At 46.1% G+C, this 24,478-nt stretch overlaps 1 protein-coding gene across 1 annotated transcript in view; it reads right to left on the bottom strand.

Annotated features, from left to right (window-relative positions):
- The window catches only part of LOC119402484 (zinc finger C3H1 domain-containing protein), a 60,541-nt gene extending 39,577 nt beyond the window's left edge, over positions 1 to 20,964 (bottom strand). The window contains exons 1-6 of the mRNA XM_037669633.2: positions 20,786 to 20,964; positions 17,388 to 17,484; positions 11,324 to 11,550; positions 8,288 to 8,425; positions 4,518 to 4,673; positions 1,709 to 1,971 (exon numbers count right to left, since the gene is read on the bottom strand). Coding sequence (XP_037525561.1) covers positions 1,709 to 1,971; positions 4,518 to 4,673; positions 8,288 to 8,425; positions 11,324 to 11,550; positions 17,388 to 17,484; positions 20,786 to 20,800 — 896 coding nt within the window. The 5' untranslated portion in view covers positions 20,801 to 20,964. The remainder of the gene's footprint in view (positions 1 to 1,708; positions 1,972 to 4,517; positions 4,674 to 8,287; positions 8,426 to 11,323; positions 11,551 to 17,387; positions 17,485 to 20,785) is intronic.
- Positions 20,965 to 24,478: the final 3,514 nt, after the last annotated feature.

The raw sequence follows: 24,478 nt of genomic DNA, 5'->3' as shown, positions 1-24,478 counted from the left end.
CCATCGCTCGCCACATGGAAATACCCCAGGCACAATTCAAAGCAGGTCGGGGGTGGGCATCGCTACAACAAGTGTGTGCGTGGATTTTGAGTGCGTGGCGTGCCGTGTCATTTGAAACAGTCGCGAAAAGCTTCAAGGTGACTGGAATTTCAAACTGCATGAGCGGCGCTGAGGATGAACGTCTCTGGGAGGACGCCGACGCCGAGGCGAGCTCTTCCGAGAACGAGGACAGCAATAGCGAAATGGAATCGTAATAAAAACATTCCTGGAATGTTATTTGCGACTCTCTTATACTCCGCTAATGTTGCGGAAACAGTACAGACCTTTGGTGAGCTGTCATTGGCTTGATTCGTGTAAGGGCCGCACCAAGCAAAAATTTCGAAAAAAAAGTGCGGCCCTTACACGAGTATATACGGTAGTCTTGTCATAGATACAATGTTACAAATAAACGTTTATATTGAATTTTCGGATATAACGAAATTACTTTCATGGCAGATGTGACTTGTGTTATAATAAGGTTTGAGTGTATACAGAACCACAAAAAAAAGCAAAGAATGTTTATCTTTGAAGTAGGATCAAAGAAGGATCAGTTGAACGTGAAGCTGCTACAGTAGAACCCCGCTGATACGTTTTTGAAGGGACCGTAGGAAATAAACGTAAGAGACGGGAAACGTAAGAGCCGAAAAACAGGAAAAACGGCAAAATATTTAGTGGTACAGAATTTTATTTCAATTCTTACGAGCAGCACGAAAATTGGCGCGCTCAGCCGCGATCTAGTCGATGGATAGAAACGCGGAGCTTAGGACGGCCTCATCCACAGAAATGTAATCAACGTATGTGATTTTTTTAACACCAACAGCTGTATGCATGAAAGAACTAAGCACACGCAATCACGACCGGCGCGGCGAGTCCGACCGCGAACCGCACGCACGACCGTGCGAGCTCCAACCAGCTCGAACTCCTCCCGCTCTCCGACAAATAACGATGATGATGAGTCTACGCCGACGCGATGGCAGAAGTGAATGCCAATCTCGAAGGCCTTGCTTTCGCAAGCAATTACGTCATACACGCCATGTTTGTGCAATACAAATCTCAAAGGCTATGCTTTTGTCAATAGTAAATGCCAATCTCGAAGGCCTTGCTTTCGCGGGCAGTTACGTCATAGACGCCATCTTTGCAATTTGAATCTCGAAGGCCATGCTTTTGTTTGCATCAATTGAAAGATTCTGTTGCTTGCGCCTCTCATGCGGCTAATATTACGGTCAAACGAGGCCAAGCTGCGTGAAAATGCACCATGACGGCTCTCTTTGGTAGTCACTCGGTTGGCTCCGAGCGCACTTCGCGACGTATCATACGGGAACGGTCCGACAGTTACGATGTAACAGCGGGGTTCCCAATACATTGTATCCTATGGGAGCTATGCCGGGACCGGCGGAAAACGACGTAACAGCCGGGAAAACGCAGCAGTGAGGAACGTAACAGCGGGGTTCTACTGTATTACGCCCTCAAAATTTTTCAAGGGTGAGCTCTCTGGCTGATAACTAATAGCCTTCCCTTCTGTTTCAATAATTCGGGTTTTCCTTAAAACTTCAGTCGCTAGGCAGTGTCTCGGCCGTCTCTATTCTTCTTTTCTCTTGTTTTGTTTGCGCTGGCCACTATGAGTGCTATTAACTGGCCAGATTAGAAGATTTAACGCTACAAGACCCACCTTTCCGTGTGCAGTGTGTTCTCCAGTGCCTCCAGTGATCGCTTGGCCGAGGCTTGCTGTTTCAGACGCCGGGCCCTGTTGAGCTGTTGCTGCGTGGCGGCGTCCAGCTTGTCCCCACCACCCATGACCGAGCGCAACTCTCGGCGAGCGATCTCGGCCTTGAGACGACGGTACTCCAACTGCTGGGCCTGGGAGAGCTTCATCACCGAGACTGGTGTGGCTGCCAGCGGTGCGGCCTCTGCCACGCTTGGAGCGGGTGGAACCTGCAATGGTACATGTACGAGTCATCAATGCAGTGAAACCTCCTTAGAGGAGACACTAAAGGGACCCAGAAAGCATGTCACTTGCAACCAAAAAGTCTAACAACCCAGGAGTCGTACAATATCATTGTTATACATCAGAATCAAAGTGTGTTTAAACACATCAACAGTGAATTGCTCAAGATGGTTGGTTACAAAAAAAATGTGTCAGCTCTGCCCACAGCCATCGTTGTTACTCCCAGTGAAGATTTGCATTAATGTTCGATCCAATAGCACTTACTCATTTTCCTGACGTCGGGCCCTTGTCGATTGTTTCAAATAGTTGACTTTCTCACACAGACACATGTCTGTGTTACTGGTTTAAGGTTGGAAACTTCAATGTCCTGGTGAATTTTATCAGGGACTCCGACATCGCTGCTCTGCAAAACTTAATGTTTTAGGTGGTACCAATGAATGCTTAACTCTTTCCTTACCGCGGGGAAAATGGGTGTTTTTCATAGGTTGCACTACACTCAAACCTCAATATAATGAACACAGATATAACGAACGATCGGTTATAGCGAAGTAAATGAAGAATAGCCTTGGTAATATATAGAGTGGTTCAAATATATGCTTATAACGAATTTTCGGATATAGCGAAGTTATTTTCATGTCAAATGCAACTTTGTTATAATGAGGTTCAAGTGTAGATCTTTTTTGTGCTGAGGGAACTACAGGACCCAATATTTTACGTAATACATAAACGAAAAGCAGAATGAATGAACTTTTTATGCATACAAGTTTCATTAACGAGATGTTATGCGAGCGATATAAACTGCCAGATTAAGAATGAGGGGCGAAAGTGAACAGAGTTTGTAAAGACATGCTTCGATCTACTCAGAAAAATATATAACAAATTATGAGATGTACAAAATGTGCTGCAGTCTAGTAGGAGCCACCTCTGAAAAATTAAAATTTTCATTGCGCAGGACGATGTCTTGGTGCACACTAGGCGCAAGTTATGCGATCTTTGCCGAAATGTTGAAGATGTAGCAGGTCTCACCAATTGGCGCAGTTTCGCACAATTGGCACAGCAATCAAGTCACTGTATGAATGAATTAAATATTCCGCACACAAATCGGAAAGTGCCCTGACAATGGCCAGCCTGCCCACGCATTCACTGACGTGCGCAAGTTGAGGAGCTCAATATTTGTGCTTGCAAGATGCCCAGAACAAGCTGGCATTTTTGGTGAGCATACACAGAGTTTCAGGTACTGCTGATACCCTTTAGAGATATGAAAACATGTACCTTGTCCTGATGTCTCCAGTGCCAACAAGAATATGTGACACCTTTGGCCTTGAGGTTCTATAACTAGAAAGGGAAATACCGTAATTACTCGAATCTAGGCCGACCCCGATTCTAAGCCGACCCCTTAAATCCGAAGCCCGAAATAAAAAAAAAAAAAGAAAAAACTTACCTCGAATGTAGGCCGGGTAAAATTCACAAAGAGAAAACATTTATTGAAAATATGAAGATGAAACGGAGCAGTTGGTTCATCATCAAGATGCCGCGCTCATTCCGAGTCGTCGTCGCTGATCTCTTTGTCGCTGTCCTCAAACAGTGCGCAATCCTCGGTACCATCAAGCGCATTTGATATGCCGCACTTCTTGAAAGAGCGCACGATCAAAGTTCCTGGGATGTCATCCCCCGCTGCAGCCACCCAGCCTGCCAACTGAGACAGTGATGCCCGCTTGATGCGGCCCGTCGGCGTCAGCTGGTGGTCCTCGATGCTTAACCAGTCCGTGCAGGCGATCCTCGAACGGCTTGTTGATGCAAACATCAAGTGGCCGCAATTGACCCGTCATACCACCCGGTATCACGGCGAGGTCGGTGTCCATTTCAGCGCACGCGAAGAGCTTCTCCCGTTGGCCCCTCCAGCGACGAACATTCTTTACGTCCACTCCAAAGTCCCGCCCGGCTTGAACGTTGGAGGACGACTCCGCGGCTAGCACAACTTTCCTTTTATACGCCGCACTACAATGACTACGCTCGTTTAGCGCCATTGAGCTACGCCACACACAGCCCACTCGAAGCGTGACTCGAACTGACGAACGGCTCCCCTCAACACTCGCCACAAAGATAAAAATGGCGGCCTCGCCTGCGTACTTAAGCCAGGTGTTAGCTCGGCTACTAACGGCTACAATACTGTCTAGGTGGTGCTAGTTTTGCAACACTTTTCTCGATGAAAAATGGCGCGTTTTTCAAAATCCTTGAATCTAAGCCGACCCTGGAGTTTGATACAAAGAAATTCCGAAAAAACTATCGGCCTAGATTCGAATAAATACGGTATGTCTGATTTGCCCTACGCATTTCAAACTCATTCAGACCTGTTCAAAGCCATTTTCATGTTTGAAACAAGGCTGATACATTAAATAGCTATGCGTAAGATCCTTAGATAACCAGGCGTAACATCCTTGTGCTAGGCCTAACATCCTTAGCTGGCTAAGCCTAACATCCTTAAATGTCTAGGCTTAGTAAGGCAGAGTTCTCACTTTAAAACGCACCCTACCTGAGACTGCTGACGAGCCTCCTTGAGAAGTTTGTCGAGGCCAAGTGAGAAGCTGTTCTCAATGGGTGGAAGAGGCTCTTCCTCAGCCTCACTCTCTTCGTCTTCTTCCTCGGACGTCGTGTCATCCATGCCGAGGTTGATGACCACTGGTTCCGTCTGAAAGACGACAAGCAACTCTTGTTTTCGGAATCTGGCACTAACAGCGTTTCTCAAGCCTGACAGCTCACTACACTACCGAAGAATGCTGGCATGAAGGCTAATGATAATGTATGGTGTTCATTGGCACAAGGGCCGGTTATGGCCGAAGAGTGCCGAGATAGTAGTTGAGGTTGATGAAACATGTCATGACACAGCATGCACGCTACATATGAAGCTTTGCAAGTACGAATGACATGTTGCATTGTAACATGTTATAACACTAAGTAGCACACACACAGTGATGCTACCGAGGACTTCCGATTTGGAGCAATTTTTGGAGCAGCGATTTTTCCGTTTTGGAGCACTTTGGAGCAGCAAAAATTTTCATTTTGGAGCACTTTGGAGCAGATAATTTTGCATCTGAGAGCACTCAGGAGCAGCAAATTTTACATCCTGGAGTGCACTACAGAAGCATGTTGCATTAACATTCAAGCACCTGAATATTATTATGGGGCTCTTATGAAGGCTAGAAATATTTCGATTCATTGCAAATCTCGTGAAAAAAATCATCTCGGGAGAACTCCATATTTCACTCGCTAATGAAAAAATAAGGGCTCATGTACTTGAGTGTTCTGGATTAACCTCTTTGGCGATTATTTTCGACAGTAGCAAATAAACAGAATACCGGATCAATAAAATTGCATTTTGTGAAATAACACTCTAAATACATCTATGTGGTTATCAGCGGATGTGGTCGACGAACGCCGTGACGTACAGCAGTGCCTCAATGCCAAAGAGCCACACTGTCCCTAATCCATTCCCCTAAGACGACCCCAAGGCGAAAGCCGGGTTCTTTTTCTTCTCGATCGACGGGATGATCCTTCCCCTCCCTCTCTCCAAGCTTTCTGCATCTCACCTGGTTTTGCGCTAGCTCCATGATCGGTGCACCGATCACGGAAGCAGTGTAAAGCGATGATGTCATGTGATGACGTCATCACGTGACTTCACGATATATGACGTCATGATGACGTCACAAGTTTTAAATATCTATGACGTGATGATGACGCCATCACATGATTATTTTTTGCATCAATCGATTGACACCGCCGACAGTCAATTTTTGTGTTTGATAAAGCATCTAAGGCTTTCGCATTAATATTGCGTTTTGAACGTTAACAACCTGGCCTCACATACCAAACTGTCCTCCACCATGTCATCTCTGTGCCATGCGCAAAACAGCTTCGCTTATCATCCACTTCACAGAGTGAAATGGCTCAATTTTTTTTTTATTTTTATTGTGACAGCAATTATATGGACACTCTCGGCGGATATTTGCCATCGCCGTTGCCGCAATTTTCCGTATAAAGTCCAAATTAATAACATCACCACGCGCATTCTAGCCGCGCGTAAAAGCTCGCGAGCGCTGGCGACGAACGCGGCTGAAGCGGAGATTAAATTAGCCGGCCGTCTGTCTCCGTCGCACGGAGAGTGCATGAAATAACATCTTCCCGCGTGCGGGCCTGCCGTCGATTGCTCCTCGTAGAGGAAACGCCCCGCCCGCCTTTCGTAAGGAGCATGAAGGGACGCCAGTGAAGCGAAGGGGAGGGAGGGGACCGCATTGTTATACGGGCGCAGTCGCTTGCGAGCGCTATCTCCAGGCATCAGGAGACGGCTCGTAAACTTGCTGTGCTCAGCAAAACGGCTATTTGGCCTAGTTGGAAATGGTTCATCATTTAAGAAGCGCAAAATGACACGGGGACGAAGCATAGACACACACAGGACAAGCGCTTTCTCACAACTCTTTCTTTCTCACAGTTGTGAGAAAGCGCTTGTCCTGTGTGTGATATGCTTCGTCCCCGTGTCATTTTGCGCTCCTTAAATGATGTTGCTGTGCTCTCAACGCTTACTTCGTGTCTAGAGAACTGAGAGCACGAAAACGCTTCGGTTCCTGGAGCGGCCATGTTCCCTTAAACCAGCGTTTTGTAGAGATAACGAGATCGGATCCGAATGGGTTAGCTGCTAGCCTTACTTTGTATAACAATACAATTTGTTTATATCGCATTCATTGCTTCGTCCTTAAGCGAAACTAAGTTTTTTTAACCGTCAGCTTTTGACCCTCGAAAGCGAGGGGCGGACGTGTACCATGGCGTAGCCGCTTCACTGTGGGCCGTCAGCGACGGGTCCGCTACTGACAGCTGCAGCATTTGCGGCTGCTCCAACCAGGAGATATGCTTTTATTATTGAGATGACATTTTTAAAAAGCAAGCAAAAAATTCTAATTGGAACCCTAGCCTTTTGCGGGGTATTTACCGCAGAGTGATTACAAAATCGGATGTGCTGGTGGAAGGAATTACGAAAAACCTCTTCAGGATGAAGATCCATGAATAAAGTACATCTGAGGAAAAGTGTCAACGCGCTCCCACCGCTCGCGTGCTCTTCCATAAACGCGAAGCAAGGAAAATTTGATATTGTTCTATATATCTACTGCTAGCGATCCCATATTTCATTCCGCGATGTGCAGAAACAGAAGTGACAGACATTTTAGCGGCACGCATGTAGGTATTACTGAACATTGCTTTCCTTGCGTGCCGTGCGACGCTTGAAACGAGCTATCAGCAGCGTTAATGGAACAGACGACGTCCGCCGATGAATCGCCGTCGCACTTTCTCGCTACCGATAGGCCTAGACGTCACGAGCCTCTGCGGAGAGCGCGTTTTGCTGTCGAGCCGACTTGCAGAACAGAAGCTGCGTTGGCACCGTGCATGGCATCATGGCCTACTCGGGACGCACGCGCGAGCGCTTTTTATTCAGCGGAATAATTCTTCGTCCATGGTTGCGCCAAGATCAAGCTGCACATACTGTGACGCGCCGGCGGTGCGATTACCGGTGATAGAGGCCCTCAAACCCGAGATTTTGGCGCAGTTTGGCGCAATTTTCGTCGATATTATCAGGATGGCGCAGCAAATACAATTTGGCACACTTTGGCGCAGTTGGCGCAGCAGTGGAATCACTGCACACACTCGAAAAATTTTGCAAGCAAATTTTGACAAAAGGATTATCAAACAGGCAATGCTTCTACTAAATCAAGGCCAGATAGCAGATAAGGTTGCTAGACAAAGTAAGTATGAGTATACGTGAAGAAATACTATTTTTTGAAACTGCAAATTATTCTTAGATTTAGCATCTCATATTTTTCAACAGGCAAATGATGCAACGGAGGACCCTTGATTGTGACCGATTACCCCCTTTATGATACATTAAAATAAATCCCAGCTTACTATTTGGGTGTGACTGATTACTCCCTTCCATGATACACTAAAAGCAGCTGCACCCTTAGGGTGTCTTTTTGTCACACAATAATTGTCACCCTCTGTCACTTTGTCATGCTTCCTTTCTTGAGAACTCTGTGCTTGCTACTTCTAAATAAGAAATGCCACGTCACACTGACAGCGAATGCCGCTCGTAACCTAGATGTACCTGATGCTAGGAAAGGTACACAAAACACCAGATGACGATTCTACTGTGCCATAGAAATAAATTCCAAACAGTGCAAGTGTTATCAGAGTGCTCTATGACATGCAGTTAAAAAGAAAGCAGCTCTGCAAAACAAAGTTTGCAGTGCGTACACTAACCAATTTCGTTTCCACAAATGCGGCGTCTGGCACTTGTCTTCCTTTCGGTGTGGCAAATATGGCAGGTGGAGTGGCAGTCTTTGGTGGCAAACCATTGGGGGAAGCGGTCCTGTTGATTTCCTTGGGCTCCACCGGCGGCTGCACCAACGAACGAGCAAATGCAATGGCAGTGCTAAGCCCTTGCCGCAGCAGTTGCCTCTCATGCAGTCAAACTACACTCAAGCCTCATTACAAAAGTCACATCTGCCACGAAGATAACTTCGTTATATCCGAAAATTCGTTATAAACGTTTGTTTGTGACACTGTATCTATGACAAGACTATTCTTCATTTACTTCTTTATAACCAGTAATTCGTTATATCCGTGTTCGTTATATCGAGGTTCGAGTGTAAATACTCTGTAAATACAGTGAAACCTTGTTGACGCATTTCTGTTTGTCACGCTATCCTGACTCTTATGCTCTGAAACTGCAGCCCTGTTTAAAGGGGCCCTGCAACACTTTTCCAAGTAATCGTCCAATGACTTCGTTAAGAGAGCTTATTATCTCATGAATCGACTGCCGCAAAAATTTTTAGAATCCGGCAAGCACGAGCGGAGTCACAGAGATTTGTCGCATGCTTTAAGTGCTTTCTCTCTCCTTTCGCACTAGTGAGCGCGCTGAAAGCTACGCAGGGAGGGGGATGACAAGGAGGCCAGATGCATCCCATCATCAGTGCGCATCATGACCTTGAGCACTTTTTCTTTGTTTTTTTCGAATGCGCGGCTTACTTTCAGCGTGATCGTGAGTGTGCGCGAGCGCACGTGGTGACATCTCACGGTGGCGATGGTGACTATGCAGCTCACGCTGCTCAAATCAGCCTATGGACATGGACTTTGGGTACATGGCGTCATTTGTAGAGGGAAGAGGGAGCAATTTTGAGCTGACCTTAGAAATTACTTGTAAATTCCAGGCCGCGTGCTGCGGTATAATGTTTGGCTCGTGTGTTCTCAGGAGCCTCGACTACCGATCGACAGTGTTTTCTGACCATGCTGAAAAAGTGTTGCAGGGCCCTTTTCCTTCTCACATGATCATGTGTATTAGCTTCCAGTTTCCCACATCACTTTTCCAGGCTGCTGCATATGAAACCCGCGACAACACCAATGTTGACTGCTGCATGATGCCACTGGAAACTAGTAGACATGGGCGAATATTCAAGTGCTTCAAATATTCAAACGAATATTGCAATATTCCAGTTCACTTCGACACTAATTTGAAATTTTCAAAATTTCGAGGCACTCGAAACAAACAAATGGTATATTGCACCCGCGTGTAACCCCCTCCTTCAAAAGGTGGCTTCACTGCAGCGTGGGAATGCTATGCCGTGAACCCACCTATCAGGGAGAAATTCACACTTTCACAAAGCCACACTTCAAGGTTAAATGTATATATTACTAGCGCCTCAATTAATTATTTTTTAAATTTAAAAGTATGCTACACGGGCTTACATGCATCAAGTATAGAAAATTTTAAAATATATTGTATTTTACCCCTTGAACGCTAGTGCTATTCAAATCTTGCTAGTAGTCAAAGTCGCTTCCACTTCATTTCGAAACAAAAAAGTGGCATTCGCACACGCCTAGCTCCAGTTCTTAAAGATACTGCACCAGTAATTTGAGTCATGACCAAGAACACCGCTCATTTTTCTTTACAATACGTGACATATATTATTCGAACGATTTGATTAGAAATTTTTTTACCGAACCATTATTTGCTTCGGGTTCGCTTTGAACCTCAAGTTCACTATTCACCCATCTCAAATGATGTGATCAGGTTTCACTCACAAAAACTGTTGGCACTGCTCCGCGCAGGTCACGCTGCAATGTTTCGGAAGCTTCGCATTATTTCAGATTGTTCTGCTAAGATTACGCGCGGATCACGAGTAACCTAGTTTAATCTAGAGTGTACGCAAGCACCAGTGATGACACTGGAAGGTTCAATAAGCATACCTGCCAAGTTTGGAGAAACGGAATCCGGAAGATCTATTCAACGGGGGGGGGGGGGGGGGGGGGGGGGGTATGAAGTATGCCGACCGCAGGGGGGGGGGGGGGGGCGAGGTACTGCGATAGCAATTATATGGACTGTCAGCGGGATTTTGCGGTCGCCGCTGATCTGTACAGAGTCCAAACCGATAACATCGCTTACGCATCGTCTGTTTCACGCACGAGTAAATGCGCGCTAGCGCTAGGGACGAACGCGGTTGAAGCAGAGATGAAACGACCCGGCCGTCACCGTCGCGCGAAGCGCACATGCGATAACATCGCTCCGCGTGCGAGGCCTGTCGTCGGGCAAGGGACCATAAGGGGCGCCGTTGAGATGGGGATGGTCGCAAGCGCTGGCGAACACGCTATCTCGACAGACATCGGTAACGGCTACCCTTTTAAGTGCTGGGCTCTCCACTTAAAGCAGTAGTGACACAAAATTTTGAAGGCAAGATAACTTATGGGATAGATTTGTGTGTAAACAAACGCATCATCTACGAAATATTAATGGGTGATATAACCTATAACACATTTAGGATCAATTTTTAAATTGCGTGTAGCGCATCTGTACGCGAAACGTCCCACCTCGCGTCACCGTGACGCACGGGCCGCGCAATGCACTGGACGCGCAGGGCAAAACTGGATTTCCGGGAGATTTTGCTATAACCCGTACAACCGGGAGAAACGTTCAAAATCCGGGAGTCTCCCGGGTAATCCGGGAGACTTGGCAGGTATGAATAAGGCATGCATAAAACCTGACGCATTTCACAGACAAGCAGATAAGTCGATGCCCGACATCCATGCTTGCTTCTATTGCTGTACAGCGAGTATTGCTTGTACTTTGAGTTTATCTTTTAGTGGGCGCAAGTTTGTCCAAAAGAGTTTTCGTCTGTACCAGCTTGTGTTCTGTGTGCTTCACCGTCACAACCACATGACAATATAGGACATACACATTCATGTCACAATCACAAATAAAGCCGCAGTGAAAGCAAACTAAGATACAGGCAGGTGCCTCACCATGGTAAGGGCAGTTGCGCCGTTCAGCGGTGACAAAGGTGTACGGTGGTTGGCACGCTGCTGTTGCTGAGGGGACTGTTGCGGTGGCTGAGGCTGAACCTGTTGAAGCTGCTGCTGCTGTGGGGATTCGGGTGGCTTCGACCTGCGCCGCCTCTTCTGCAACACTGCCTGCAGCAGCTGAGCACGCAGAGCTTCTTCGTCCTCGTCGTCACTCCCAGCCGCCACTTCTGCAGAGAAGACGGCCACGATGAGAAACGACGTCGCAATTATGAGTAACGAGAATTCTTGTTGCAAGCGTAAGCATGTCCCGCGAGGAGATGCGACTGCAGTCGAGCCCACACACACTGAATCTTAGGTGGATAACATAATAATTTGATATGAACTGAAACCTGATTATAACGAAGTCGCATCTGACATAAAATCTTCATTATACCAGAAAATTCGTTATAAATGTATACTATTAAGGGGGGATGCGGAGATGAAGCCGCGAAAAATCGCAAGGAAATCGATTTTCTGAAAATCATATTTTCAGTTTCTGTAGCCTTTTTTTATCTAATTCCAAAATATATTCGCTTAAAACCACGTAGAAGTGCTATTAAAAATTGTTGCGCCCACTGAGGTGGCGAAAATTATCGTGGAAATCGCAAAAAAGAATGCGTTTTTAAAAAAATTATAGCTCCGCAACGGCACGATCAAGCATCACCATCTAGGGCTCGTCTGAAAGAGCATTTCTCCGTCTTCAAATTCCCCACCTCAGCTGGCTCCTCTATTTAAAAACAAGTGCACAAAAAGCAAACGTTTAAAGGTAGTTTCGAGGCCCCTGATTGGCCGGGCCATCATGATGCTCCAGCGCGCCTCTCCATTGGTCCGATGATTGCTCCCAGTGTGCGTCGTCTGTGGCTTCCGCATTCGAAAATCACGCTAATTACTGAAGCATTCGCACTTGTCGACGATAATTACGTGTTAGCAGCTGCACCTGGAAGCTCAATCATCAGACCGCGCATCAGACTGCGACAGCCCGACGCGCTCGTCGCGAACGTCGCAGAAGCACGTCTCGGACCTGTACTGCATTCACTCGTGGGACCCGCGGTTAGAAGTTCTGCCCATCGGCATCTCTGACCTCGTGACGAAGACCACCACGAGACGACTTTTTGCACACGTGATCGAACATGGCTAACTTTGAAACATTGGGCACGGCAGCAGCGCACACCGCAACCGTGCTTACTGCTCGGAGTCGTGGCTACGCCTAACTACGTTCACGGCGCCGATGAATTCGAACTTTGCGGGGAAGAACATCGTGCTAGCAGACACGCGAAAGCGAACAAGCCGCAATACGCTTTGTTGCAAGCAACTGATGATATCGCCTGCTGGCAGCTCGGAATCGCTGATCGGCATTTGACGAATCGGCAGTGCGACAGACCCCACGGCCACAGCCGCTTGATCTCCCCAAGTTTGTCACACAGCGATTGCTCGAAGCACCGCGACAATTTCATGCGTCGGCACCCCAAAATGTGAGGCCAAGCATATTGCACGCCGATGTTTCATCGCTGCGGCTTGACATACTGCGCATCGCCACCAAATGCCGCCACCCAACATATAGGGCATCAACTTCCCAAACCTCGCGGCCGAGCACTTCGTGAGGAAATAAGCACTCAGTGGTGATGTAATTTAGGCGCGCTTAAAGCCGTGCATGGTATCGCAGCAAGCTTTTGTGAATGTACTGAAATAATGAAAGCCTCACCGACTATTATTACCACGACCGGGTGAATGATGCATATCAAGGCGGAGGTGACAATTGAACTTGGGTAAAGGAAGCAGCGCGAAAGCGAGATTAGCGAAGCCTTTCACATTCAACAGCACGGTGTTTCTTGTGTTAGCGTACCCTCAATTTCGCTTCATGGCTGTGAAATTAGATATCTGGGGTCCACTGATTTGACAGGTTCTTGATAATGTTTGCGGTTTGGCCTTTATCACATGGCTGTGCACTTTGGCTTATGTTCCGTGTTTCTGCACAGAGACCTGTGTCCTATATATTGCACTTGTTTTTGCAATAAACATTGGTTCTTAGTTCAGCGCCTTGTATGTGTCCTCTTCTCGTCGCGTGTTCAGCGCTGTTTTTATTCTTCATCTACCTTGGGTAAAGGAGTGGACGAATTTTTATCTGCCAAACTCGCTTCATTGTACTACTCAGAAATTCCTGTGCCACCAATGTCTTGGCCATAACTGCCACAGCCCGCCTAAATTTGCATGCCACAGACTTATAATGTGCAAGTCTGGGCATTAAACCTGATAGGCTCACCCTTCAAAGAGCTGACAAAAATAACCAATAAAGAAAAAGGAAAGCACGTAGTGCAGAAAAATAAAAGATCAAGGACATAAGAAAACCCCTGCAAGCAAAGACACTAAATATTACAGCCCCAGGGAATATTGATTTACATTTAGTGGCTGTGAAACTTTAGGGTCCATTTTCTCAGAAGTGCATTTTGACCCGACTGTCCCGCTTGCAGAAAGCGTAGCACAACTATGGGTTGATGGCGTTTCATGAGGTCTGTTGCATTGTATTCCCTGGTCAATTCTCTACGCTATGACATTCCTATATTTTTGAATTACTCTCTCGTTTTTTTACTCTTTAGCTAATTTGACATGACAATAACGAATGCGTTATGCAAACATGGATGTAATGTTCCATGTAAAAGAAAATCGGGGCAATAAAAATATTTGGAGAATGTGATAGCATGAACCATTCCTATGGCTAAAATGTAAGGCTAACTTTGGGCTTTTACCATGTTTTGTTGTCACGCCAGGCTTTCTGCAAGTTTGGTACAACAATGATGCAAGTAAAAATTTATAATGTCAAAACTGCTGGAGATACAGTAAAACCTCGTTAATTCAAAGTCACTGGGACTGCGAAAAACTTTCAAATTAAGCGGGTTTTCGAATTAACGAAACCTACAAAAAGCGGGATGCAAGGAACTTTGAATTGCTGAAAGTAATCAGAGGTGGTCGTTTGGCCTTCTAGTTTGCGGCTCCAAGGGTTGTTTTTCAGCAATACCCGGTCCAATTTTTGCTGCAAACCCGGGAAAATGGCGGGCCTCGCTGCTGTCAGTGCAAATTAAAAGAAAGAAAAGAAAAAAAGAAGTCTCGTGGTCAGCTGAAATGCGTGCCTGCGGAAAAAACGGCGTGCTTCACTGCAGCACAGTGGTGACACGCGGGCATGTCACCTGCTCCTCGCAGCGTCAGCGCGTCATGATGCGACCATTCGCCCATTCTTTCTGGTAAAATCAAGAATATGATAATGGTCAGTGTGACGGAATGCGCAGTGTGTTCTGGCTGGAAAACATGATCATTGAAGTTTTCGAACTGAGTTTTTGAGGTAGGCGTTACAGCAAAACCTCCGCCAGCATTGGAAGTGCGCAAACTGCCGGAGCAACCGCCAGTCGGAGGTTCGCATACATCATGAATTCCGTCAGATCGTCCTTTATTATCTTTTCTTTTCCCAAAAAGAATGGGTAAATACATGACGCGCTGACATTGTGAAAAGCATGCGACATGCTACCCGTGTGCCACCGCTGTGTTGCAATGAAGCACGTCTTATTTTCCGCAGGCGCACGTTGTAGCTGACCACGAGACTGCATTTTCTTTCTTTTCTTTATTACAGCTTAGACCGCTTATAACGTAAGTCGCCGGAGTCGAGAATATCCGCACTATAGGTGGTACCGCACTATAACCAAAACAACACTTTTGAAAGGTTGCACGTGTGCAAAACATGACCAACGGGTAGGCGCGCGATTCCGACTGTCGAGGCATGCGAATGGGACGTAAGTTTGCGTCTGCTTACATTTGGAAATGTTGAACGGTTAGCGTCCGCGGACCTGCGGTGCCGACATAACGAATGCGGAAAAAATGCGCCGTCACGGGAAGTCACCGCGGTAGCACACTGCGCGTGCGCCATGTCGAAAACGGTGGCGACCACAAACCACCACTCGAGTGTTTCACATGCACGCCCGCGTTTTCGTTAAAGTTGTAAGTCACCCCTTCTAAATGCAACAACTGCGAAACGTTTCATTGACTCGGCACCAAACCGCAACTTCTGTAGTCCGCGGCCGCCGACATGGCAGCTAGCGCTCGTTAGGCCTAGCGTGCACGTTGCAACTTGGCATGCCGCCGCGAGAAGCTTGCCCTAGGCAACACGGAGATCGGGTGTAGAAGAGATCGCACACGCGAGCTAAACCGAGGGCATCACGCGTGAAACGCAGTTTCGGTTCGCGGTCTTGTAAGTCCTCCTGTTGGTGGCAAAGGCGAAAGCTCAATCGCGTCTCAAAGCATTGTTACTTGCAGGGGAATCGAAGTTGCACGCGCGATATCTGCGCTCTACGACGAAGCAACTATTTTCCCGACGGAGACAAATAGCGGTAACGTGCTCTTGATGCGGACGCGGGCGCCCGTACGTAGCGGAGCGCGCATGTCATGCGGCCGTGGCAAAGCGCGCATGTCAAGGGGGCAAAGGCTTCTCCGTCGGCCACCCAACCGCTCCCCCTCCTCACACCACGCACCTGTGCCGGGCTGCTGTCCCCCACCGCCATCCCCCCTTTTTTTCTCCCCCCGCTCCTTGTTCGTTCGTTCCACGTCCGCTCCTCCTTCGTAACGCCGTCGCCGCTCTCTCCCCCGCCGGCGCATCTCCGCTGAGAAGCACGCTCGCTCCCTCGCATCTCTGAAAACGTTCCGGCAGCCGCATTATAACCGGTCTTTCGTATCGGGGGACTGCACGATAAGCGGTATGCGTATACATGGAGTTCTATGGGAGGGTACACAGGAGTCAGAAAAAACCGCATTATAGCCGGTACTGCACTGTAAGCGGTTACGTTATAAGTGGTCAGAGCTGTACTTTTTTTGCGCTAGCACCAGCGAGGCTGGGTTGCTTCAAATGACACTGCCTTGCCCTGTGGCTCCTAACAGCCGTCGCTTCCGCGGAGTTGCGGCGAAATCTGGATCGGGAATTGGCACATGGCACCCAAAGTTTTCGAATTAACCGAGCTGGCGCTGACTGCCGCTTCCAAAATATCTACTCAGATTTTCACTGCAAAATACGGGACTGCAGAAACCCTTCGAATTAAGCGGGATTTCGAAATAACCAAGTTCGAATTAATGAGGCTTTAATGTATCTTAATGAAACTTTGTAAATAGTCATTCAGTGCACTTCCCAATAAGCACGCCAAATTTCATTGTTCTACTACAAAAATAAAAAACTTCAGCTTCGATGCCCACCTCCCCCCCCTAACACTGTAGCTATGAAAAGACCATTCTTCATTTACTTCATAATAACCAATAATTCGTTACATTTGTGTTCATTATATCGCAGTTTGAGTGTAGTGTTAATTCAATATGTATGAGAGATGCATGTCCCAGTTTGTATACACTTCACTGCCTGAGATTTTGTTCTTTCCACTAGGCCTGTGCGAATATTCGACTGCTTCGAATATTCTAATAAATATTACATTACTCAAATTCGTTTCGCTATGCAATTAAAATTTCCCAAATTACAAAGCATTTGAAACGGACGAATAGACGCATTTTACCGCATGTAAATATGCTTGAAAACGTGGTTTCACTGCAGCTTGAAGTCGCTATGCAGTGAAATGACCTATTCAGGCGGTACCTGCACTGCAGCGACGCCACACTCAGCGTTACGATAAGTGTGCCTATTACCTTCGCCCCAATTAATTTTTTTTTTTAAGTTTAAGAGGGTGTCACACGGGCTTATACAGGTTAAGCATGGCAAATAGGAAAATGTAACGTATTTTACCACTTATAACATTCTCCCTGCTATTATTAAAGTCCTGCTACTGTTCAAGTTCACTTCAAAACTGTTCAACACTCATTAGTAGTTACTGTTCTCTTTGACTTTGCTTTGAAACAAAAAAAAGCAATATTCACGCAAGCCTACCTTACACTATTAGTACGCTGCTAGTTACTACAACCTACAAAAATGTACAAGTAAACTACACAGCCATGCACCGTAAACTCCTGCAGATGAACAGGCAAAGCAACGAGATGGCCACAATACCTAGAGTGCATGTCTGCGTCCCATCGTCACTGTCCACCTCCATCTCGACCGGTTCGTAGTTGTCAACGCTGAGCTGCCCGTTTGGCAATGGAATGCTCTGCAAGCAGAACATGCCCCAAGATGAAGATTCAAGAAGCAAGTCCCACCACATGCTTGCATGTTTTGAAGCAGGAAACTCTTCGAGCTCAATGAACGTAGGATCGGGACAATAGTAGGCATGTGCAAATATTCGAGCACTCCGAATATCTAAACGAATGTTACAGTGTTCAAATTCGCTTCGACACGAATTTAAATTATTCAAAATGAACCAATAGGTGTATATTAAACAGCATGTACCCCCCCCCCCCGCCCCACCCCGGTAAAGGTGGTTCCACTGCAGCGTAGGTGTGCTATGCCATGAAAACACCTTTCCAGAAAAAATCTGCACCACCGCGAAGCTCCACTTCAAGGCTAAATGAACATGTTACGCTCACACCGATTAATTATTTTTTTAAGTTTAAAAGCTTGTTATAGGGGCTTATATGCTCTAAGTATAGTAAATTTTAAAACATCGTATTTACTGGTTATCACTTGCATTCTACCAAAATTCAAATCCTGCTACTATTGAAATGGCGGTAAATTGAGCTAGTTAGTTGGTTGTTCATGATCGTAACATAACAGCGCAAAAAAAGACAGATGAGCACACAGAGACAAACGAGCGCTGACTTCCAACTCTTGAAAGCAACTATTCAAAGTTGCTTCCACTTCACTTCGACCCAAAAAGAATGACATTTGCACATGCCTTGTTTCAATTTAAAAAAATATTGTGCAGGTTAGTTGGGTCATGACAAATATGCTCATTTTTCTTAAATTATGTGATATATACTATTCAAACTATCCGATTCAAAATTTTCAACCAAATCACTATTTGCTTCGAAGCTAAAATTTACTCTTCGCACATCCCTAGACAATAGACCGGAGAGCCCTAAGGAGTAGACGCTGAGCTTAAAACATGGAACTTCTTATTTGTGAGGACGGTCTGATCAAACCAGCATGACTCCAGTATTTTAATGTAGAAAGAAACATGAACAATATGAGTGCCACACACAAGAATATCCAAGACGTTTGTGCAATGAAAGAACAACTTCCACTGCACAAACACACGTGGTGTCTGCAATAAAAAAAATGCAGCCATCTCCATTCCGTGAAAGCTGTCGAAACAGCGAAGCTGATGTCCCCTTTCGTCAGACTATTTTCTTTGTTTTGTTTTTTTTTTTGCAAGTCTTTCTAAGTATTTCTACGTTTTGCAAATATTTTTGTGTTCTATCATTCCTCTTTACTTGACACTCTATGTTAAGCTAAAGGGAGCGCCTTTCCAATCTTGTAGACAGCTGCGTTCTAACCAGTTCTCACTAAGCATTTCTTTGTTGTTTCTTTGCTCTTCAGGTTAAGGGGGAAGGCTACCTTCGAAGGGCAATTTTTTTGTTTGTTGAGATATCTTGATGAAATTTTCAGGATAGATTAATAGCAAAGCCATTTGATTAACCACAAAGTTTTATGCAGCTATAGTAACTGGTTCCCAAGTTACAGCCATGTGTCGAAGTAGTTCACATGGGTCTATTAGTCAGGGCCTGGAGAAGTTGGAAAATGTGCTAGCACTGTAAAATTCACTATGCAGTTTCCTGGATGGGTACTTTAGGGCAAGACAAAGCCCTTTTTTTAAATTTCCTTGCTAAAAATTTTAGCAGAGCACTGAATCTAGTGTTGCTCATTAGGGTTTCATCAATGAAATTTTAGTTAATTATTACAAATTACTGACGCCACATATTCAAAAAACGGCTTTGTCTTGCCCTGGGAAATTTGCTCAGGTGCATAATAAAAAAACCTGATGGAAATCGGATGAATGGTACCAGAGATATCTCTCGGCTAAGCAGCATCACCATCCAAAAATGTCATTTCGAGATATTGGGCTTCGAAAGTTTCGATCACGTATCTGGTCTGAAATGACCCTGTAGATTAAAGAAAATACGTTTTTATTGATTTCTATCCTTTGCCACCTTTCCTGGCTTTTTTTTTTTTTCTTTTTTCGAACGAGTCGGGGTTGCGATTGCCGAGGTTGATTCGAGACGCCAAGCTCCTGTCAACTATGCACCGCTGGTGCACGCTGGAGATACGAGCGCTGACACCATGGATGCAATCGTGGTTTACCAATACAGAGGTTGCTTCGCAGTGAAAAGGGCCGTCATAATCGTTGTTGGGAGGTGCGTCATAATCGTTGTTGGAGGTGCGCTTGACCACGGTAACATAAAGATTCAGCGCACGAACCCACTGAACGCGTGCACTGCGACTACTGGCGTGTCCGATAACACAATGATCCCAAGCACATGACACTTCTTAGTCGGCGGGCAGGATGCGATATCGTAAACACGGTGTAGAGTTCAGGAAGTGCTGCGAGCGATAACGAAATGTGAAGCGGTACAACGCAAAGGCTGGCTGCACGACGGCGACCACGGCAGCAAAGAACGAAGCTAACACTAGTCGCAACGGACGACGCACAGAGAAGGTCATCACGCGCGGCAGCCAATAGCAGCCGCGCGTTTCCTCACTCTCTCGACGAGGCGCGCACTAGTCCAATCGCAGCCGCGCGTCGGGCGTGGGAAACTCGAAAACATCTGCCAGCCCCCCAATCATAAGCGAATCATGCTTCGGCCGCGCCACCACCCCTGCCTACCGCCGAGGGCGGTAAAGAAATGCGCAGGAATTCACGGACAAAACAAAACCAAGATGGCGCCGATTGGTTTGAGCGGCGCGGGAACGGTGCTCGCTCGAAGTTGGGCTTGTTTCGGCGCTTGTTTGGCCGGCGCATCAGCTGCCGCTTGCTCGTTATTACCACGATTTGATGTACTTTTACGATGTTTTAGGGTGTTCATAATTACAGGAAAGGTCGTTTGTAATACATACAAGCCCAAATATACAGTTTTTCAGGAATCGAGTTTTTCGCAATTTTTCTATTTTCAAAGGGCGCGTCCCCCCTTAAGCCATGCGGATCCCACGTGACATTATGCTCATTCATGGCCTCACTGGAATGCAATAAGACCAAAGCACATATTACTATCACACCTGCACTGGAACGCAAGCGGCGTTGCAGGCACTGCCGCTGTGCATGACATGCCCACCTCCAGCGCTGCGCTTCTCTAACTTGCGCCTTTCTTCATCCTCATCAGTATCTACGCTGTTTCCTCACTATGTTATACCAACAAGGCCAAGTGGAAACTCCAGCGCTAAGCGTTATGACGCACCAGGAAAGCGTCGACTAAGAACAGCTTCGCTGTTAAAAGACAAACGCAGTGCAAAACCAAACATGACATGGAAGCTAAGCAAGTTATGTCATCATGGTAGTTTTGATGGAAAGGACTCACATCGAGAGGTAGCATGGGTACCGTGGTGTCGTCGTCAATGGGCAGCGAGGAATCCCGCCCCAGCAGCCTCAGCAGCACCCTTGGCGGCCGAGTCTTCTTCGCCCCCGTTGGCTTGCGCGTAGGCAGCCCGCTTGCGCTTCAGCATGCGCAGGTAGACGCGCTTGATGGCCTTGAAGGCCTCCCAGTTGTCGTAGCATGGGTGGCGCTTCCACTTGTGGTAGGCACGGTCCTTGCGCCGCATCTGCTGCGTCAGCTCCCGGTCGTACCAGGGGTGCCGGTGGCCTTTCTTCAGCTGTCGAGATGAACGGAAGAAGGGGAAATTTAAGGACTCAGTTTTTTTTGTTAGACACAACATTAATGAGAACGTTGGACTTTTAGCCAAGAAAAGTATAGGGGAGGTTTTTTTGTGGCAATTACGCTATAAATGAGAAGAAGTTAAAGTGGATGAAAAGACAACTTGCCGCCGGCAGGATCCGAACCTGCAACCTTCGAATAACGCGCCCGATCGCCTCTACCAATTGAGCTAATCTGGTGGTCGTCTTCCTGCCCCCCCCCATCCAGCTCGAATGGTAGAGCATAGGGTGCGTTATTCGAAGGTTGCAGGTTCGGTCCCTGGCGGCGGCAGGTTGTCTTTTCATACACTTTAATTTCTTCTCATTTTTATCATAATTGCCAAAATAACGTCCCCTATACTTTCTTCGGCTCCATTGTCTGTTGGTTCTTATTAATATGATGCCGAGATGATACGCACAGCCAAAAGCCGAGGCAAGCCAAAACAAAAAACTTTTAGGTTACAAGCAACCAATGGTAATCTAAATCTCCACAATTGTAACAATGCGTACGGCAAACGAGTGCTGGAGTTTTTTGGTGCTCTAACCGGGAATGACGTGCCCACTGAAATTAAAGTTGCAAGGAACTCTGGTCTTGCATGTAAACATTTTCATCTTTTAATAATTTTGATTTATTTATTGATGCTCTCAATTGCAAATGTACCATTCTGCTTTAGTTGCTTTAACTGAGCGTTATATCTTTTAAGAGGCCTGTGGCTGACCTACAATGCTCATTTTGTATTGGACGAGATACTAGCCAAAAAGGCTATTGGTCTACACAGTTTGGCATGCATTTTCTTTTGATGATGTGCAATAAAGTATTGATTGATTGATTGATTACTGATTCATTGATTGATTGATTGAAAAATTGATATCTTCCCCAGTTCAATGCAAGTTCAAGTACCATAAAGATGAAACATCCATAAAGATGAAACAGCTGCTCAAGTTGGAAATCTCTATAAAGAAGTGCTCGGGACCTTTAAAATACTTCTTAGTACACCTCGCTTTGTGTAAAGGTCGTGCACCGTAGAAGCTCGTAATGTGAGGAATCTGTAGTACAGGTCATTTTGTTGTAAAGGCATTTGAGTGCAAAGACTCCAGAGCGCAGACCAGCTGCAATTTGCCATGAAATCGTGTCACACATTAACCTTTTATTACCACATTTACTCTTTTGTAATGCTCATTTTTCCTCCAGAAGACGGATAAAAGAATCACATGGTAGATTCGAGTTCGAGAAAAAGAATGCAGGACTAATAGGCTATCATCATTGGCAGAAAAAATTAAGTTCATGCAAGTGCAGTGGTGGGAATGCCTTCCAGCATTTTGGAGCAGCCATTGGAGCAGCCACCCTGTGTTTGGAGCTGGCACGGGCTTTTCATAAAGCACACAAAAGAAGAAAATGTAGCTTTAATTTAGTTTAAAGTTCCCTCAGTTTACGTAATCATTTCTACACAGGCAGCAAGCCCGCAATATAAGCACAAAAATAAACAAAAGTATGGTTATGTACAGAAGCGGTGACACAAAATAGTGAAGGATATTGCACCAACATGCTGGCTGCAGCATGAAAACTGTTCATAGCAACGCAGTGAACGCACAAATATACCGGGTGTCCCAGCTAACTTGTGCCAAGGGGCTAAAAAATGGAACATTAGAGCCAGGCGAGTGAAATCAGTTGCGTACTGTTGACCGCCACCTTGTGCACTACAGACAATCTTTGTTTTGTAATTAGTTTGTTAATTAGGATAATTAAACTATATTGCTAAATATTGATTTAGGCAAATGGGATTTGAAAAGTTCGAGAGCGTCTTCAGAAACTCCCACTGCATTATTTGCGATAAAGAAAGTTTCACGTGTACCATTTTTTTCCAAGCTGCAAGAAAAGCCCGCGAAATGCAAAAAACATGTGGCTAATGCATTCACGCGTCGCGATCATGCTGCTCTCAGCAGTGGTTTGAGTGAACGAAATCAGTTGAGGCTGCGACTACTTATCGGCCTACCGCATCGACGGAGCTGGAGAGTCCCGCGCTATGCCTTTGCGGGTAAGCATAGAGAAAGAACAAATGCGAGGTGTTGGCCACCGACGAACGCACCGGTATGACTTATCGATGACAACCTTATCGCAATAAACATCTTCAGCTGCGTTCTTGGGCACGCGTGTCGTGTAGCGCTACTTCAAGCCTGCCGCCGATCGCTGCTGCCTCGTTGTGCGGGACCGCGTTCAAGCGCGCACCGCTTTGTAGAAACGAAAGCAGCTCGCTGATGCGGAGCTGAGCGTTGCGGGTCGTGCACCTAGAAACCTTTTAAATGTGAACATATTCGACAGAGATCTGTCTGGCTGGGTGAAAATTCATACGAAAAAATAATAAACTCTCCAGCCACTTATAGTGCAAAGTTGCTAAAGTTAAAATTCAAAAACTATAACCTTGCTGCATTGACGCTATTACGATAAACACACGCACACGGCACAGCAAGCGTAGCGCTGCTGTAACCATAATGCACGTTTTTATTAGGCGAGAACCAAACTCACCTCCGTCCACGGCCAGGACATGCTGGGCATCGCTTGCAGAAAGCTAACGTTGGCGTGGTTGCGGCGTTGCAACTGATATTGAATTGGACTGCGTCGGCTGTCACAATGGCTGGGGCACTGTGGCACCATTAACAAATGCAGCAGCGCAAATGTACAAGATGGCGACCATGACGTACTTCTGCTCACGAAGCGCGCTGTCCGCGAAACATTATTTTTGGCTACAAAACCACGTTGTGGCGCAGCAATGGCGCAAATTAGGCAAAAAAGACCCTTTTGGAGCAGTCTGGAGCAGTAATTTCCAGTTGGCGCAGATTGGTGCAATTTGTGCAGGTTTCCCACCACTGCAAGTGTGCAAATAAGATAACCATTTCTTTCTTCTTAATTAAGATGAAAAGATTTATTAAATGAAAAATTAAAAGTGCGTGAAATGCTTTGCATCAGAAGTGGCCCAAGAATATTGACTAACCTGCTGTTTTTCTTGAACTTCTTGTATGGGACGCTCCGTCTCCAGCAAGTCGGAAGGCAACACCTCCAGCGGAAGCACCGATGCATTGTCAGACTCGTCTGGAGGGGCTGTTGAAAGCAGCAATCTTACCACATATGTGCAAAAAAAAGTGCAAATATTTCCTTACAGTGCTATGCCGTGCTCAAAATGTACATTCACATGCCCATAAAATCACAGATAATGACTTGTATACCTCAAAACCAGTGCGATATATATCTGATTGCCAATAATAACATGATTGATTGATGATTGATTGATTGTTGCCATGGCAGTGGTTCTTGTTTCATTACCTAGCTATACACAAGACAGTGCATCACATGACACTCCATGTC

This window comes from Rhipicephalus sanguineus, chromosome 8 (genome assembly GCF_013339695.2).
Source record: "Rhipicephalus sanguineus isolate Rsan-2018 chromosome 8, BIME_Rsan_1.4, whole genome shotgun sequence".
NCBI lineage: Eukaryota > Metazoa > Arthropoda > Arachnida > Ixodida > Ixodidae > Rhipicephalus > Rhipicephalus sanguineus.
Note: the sequence above shows the minus strand (reverse complement) of the source record. Positions and strands in the feature narration are given on the sequence as shown.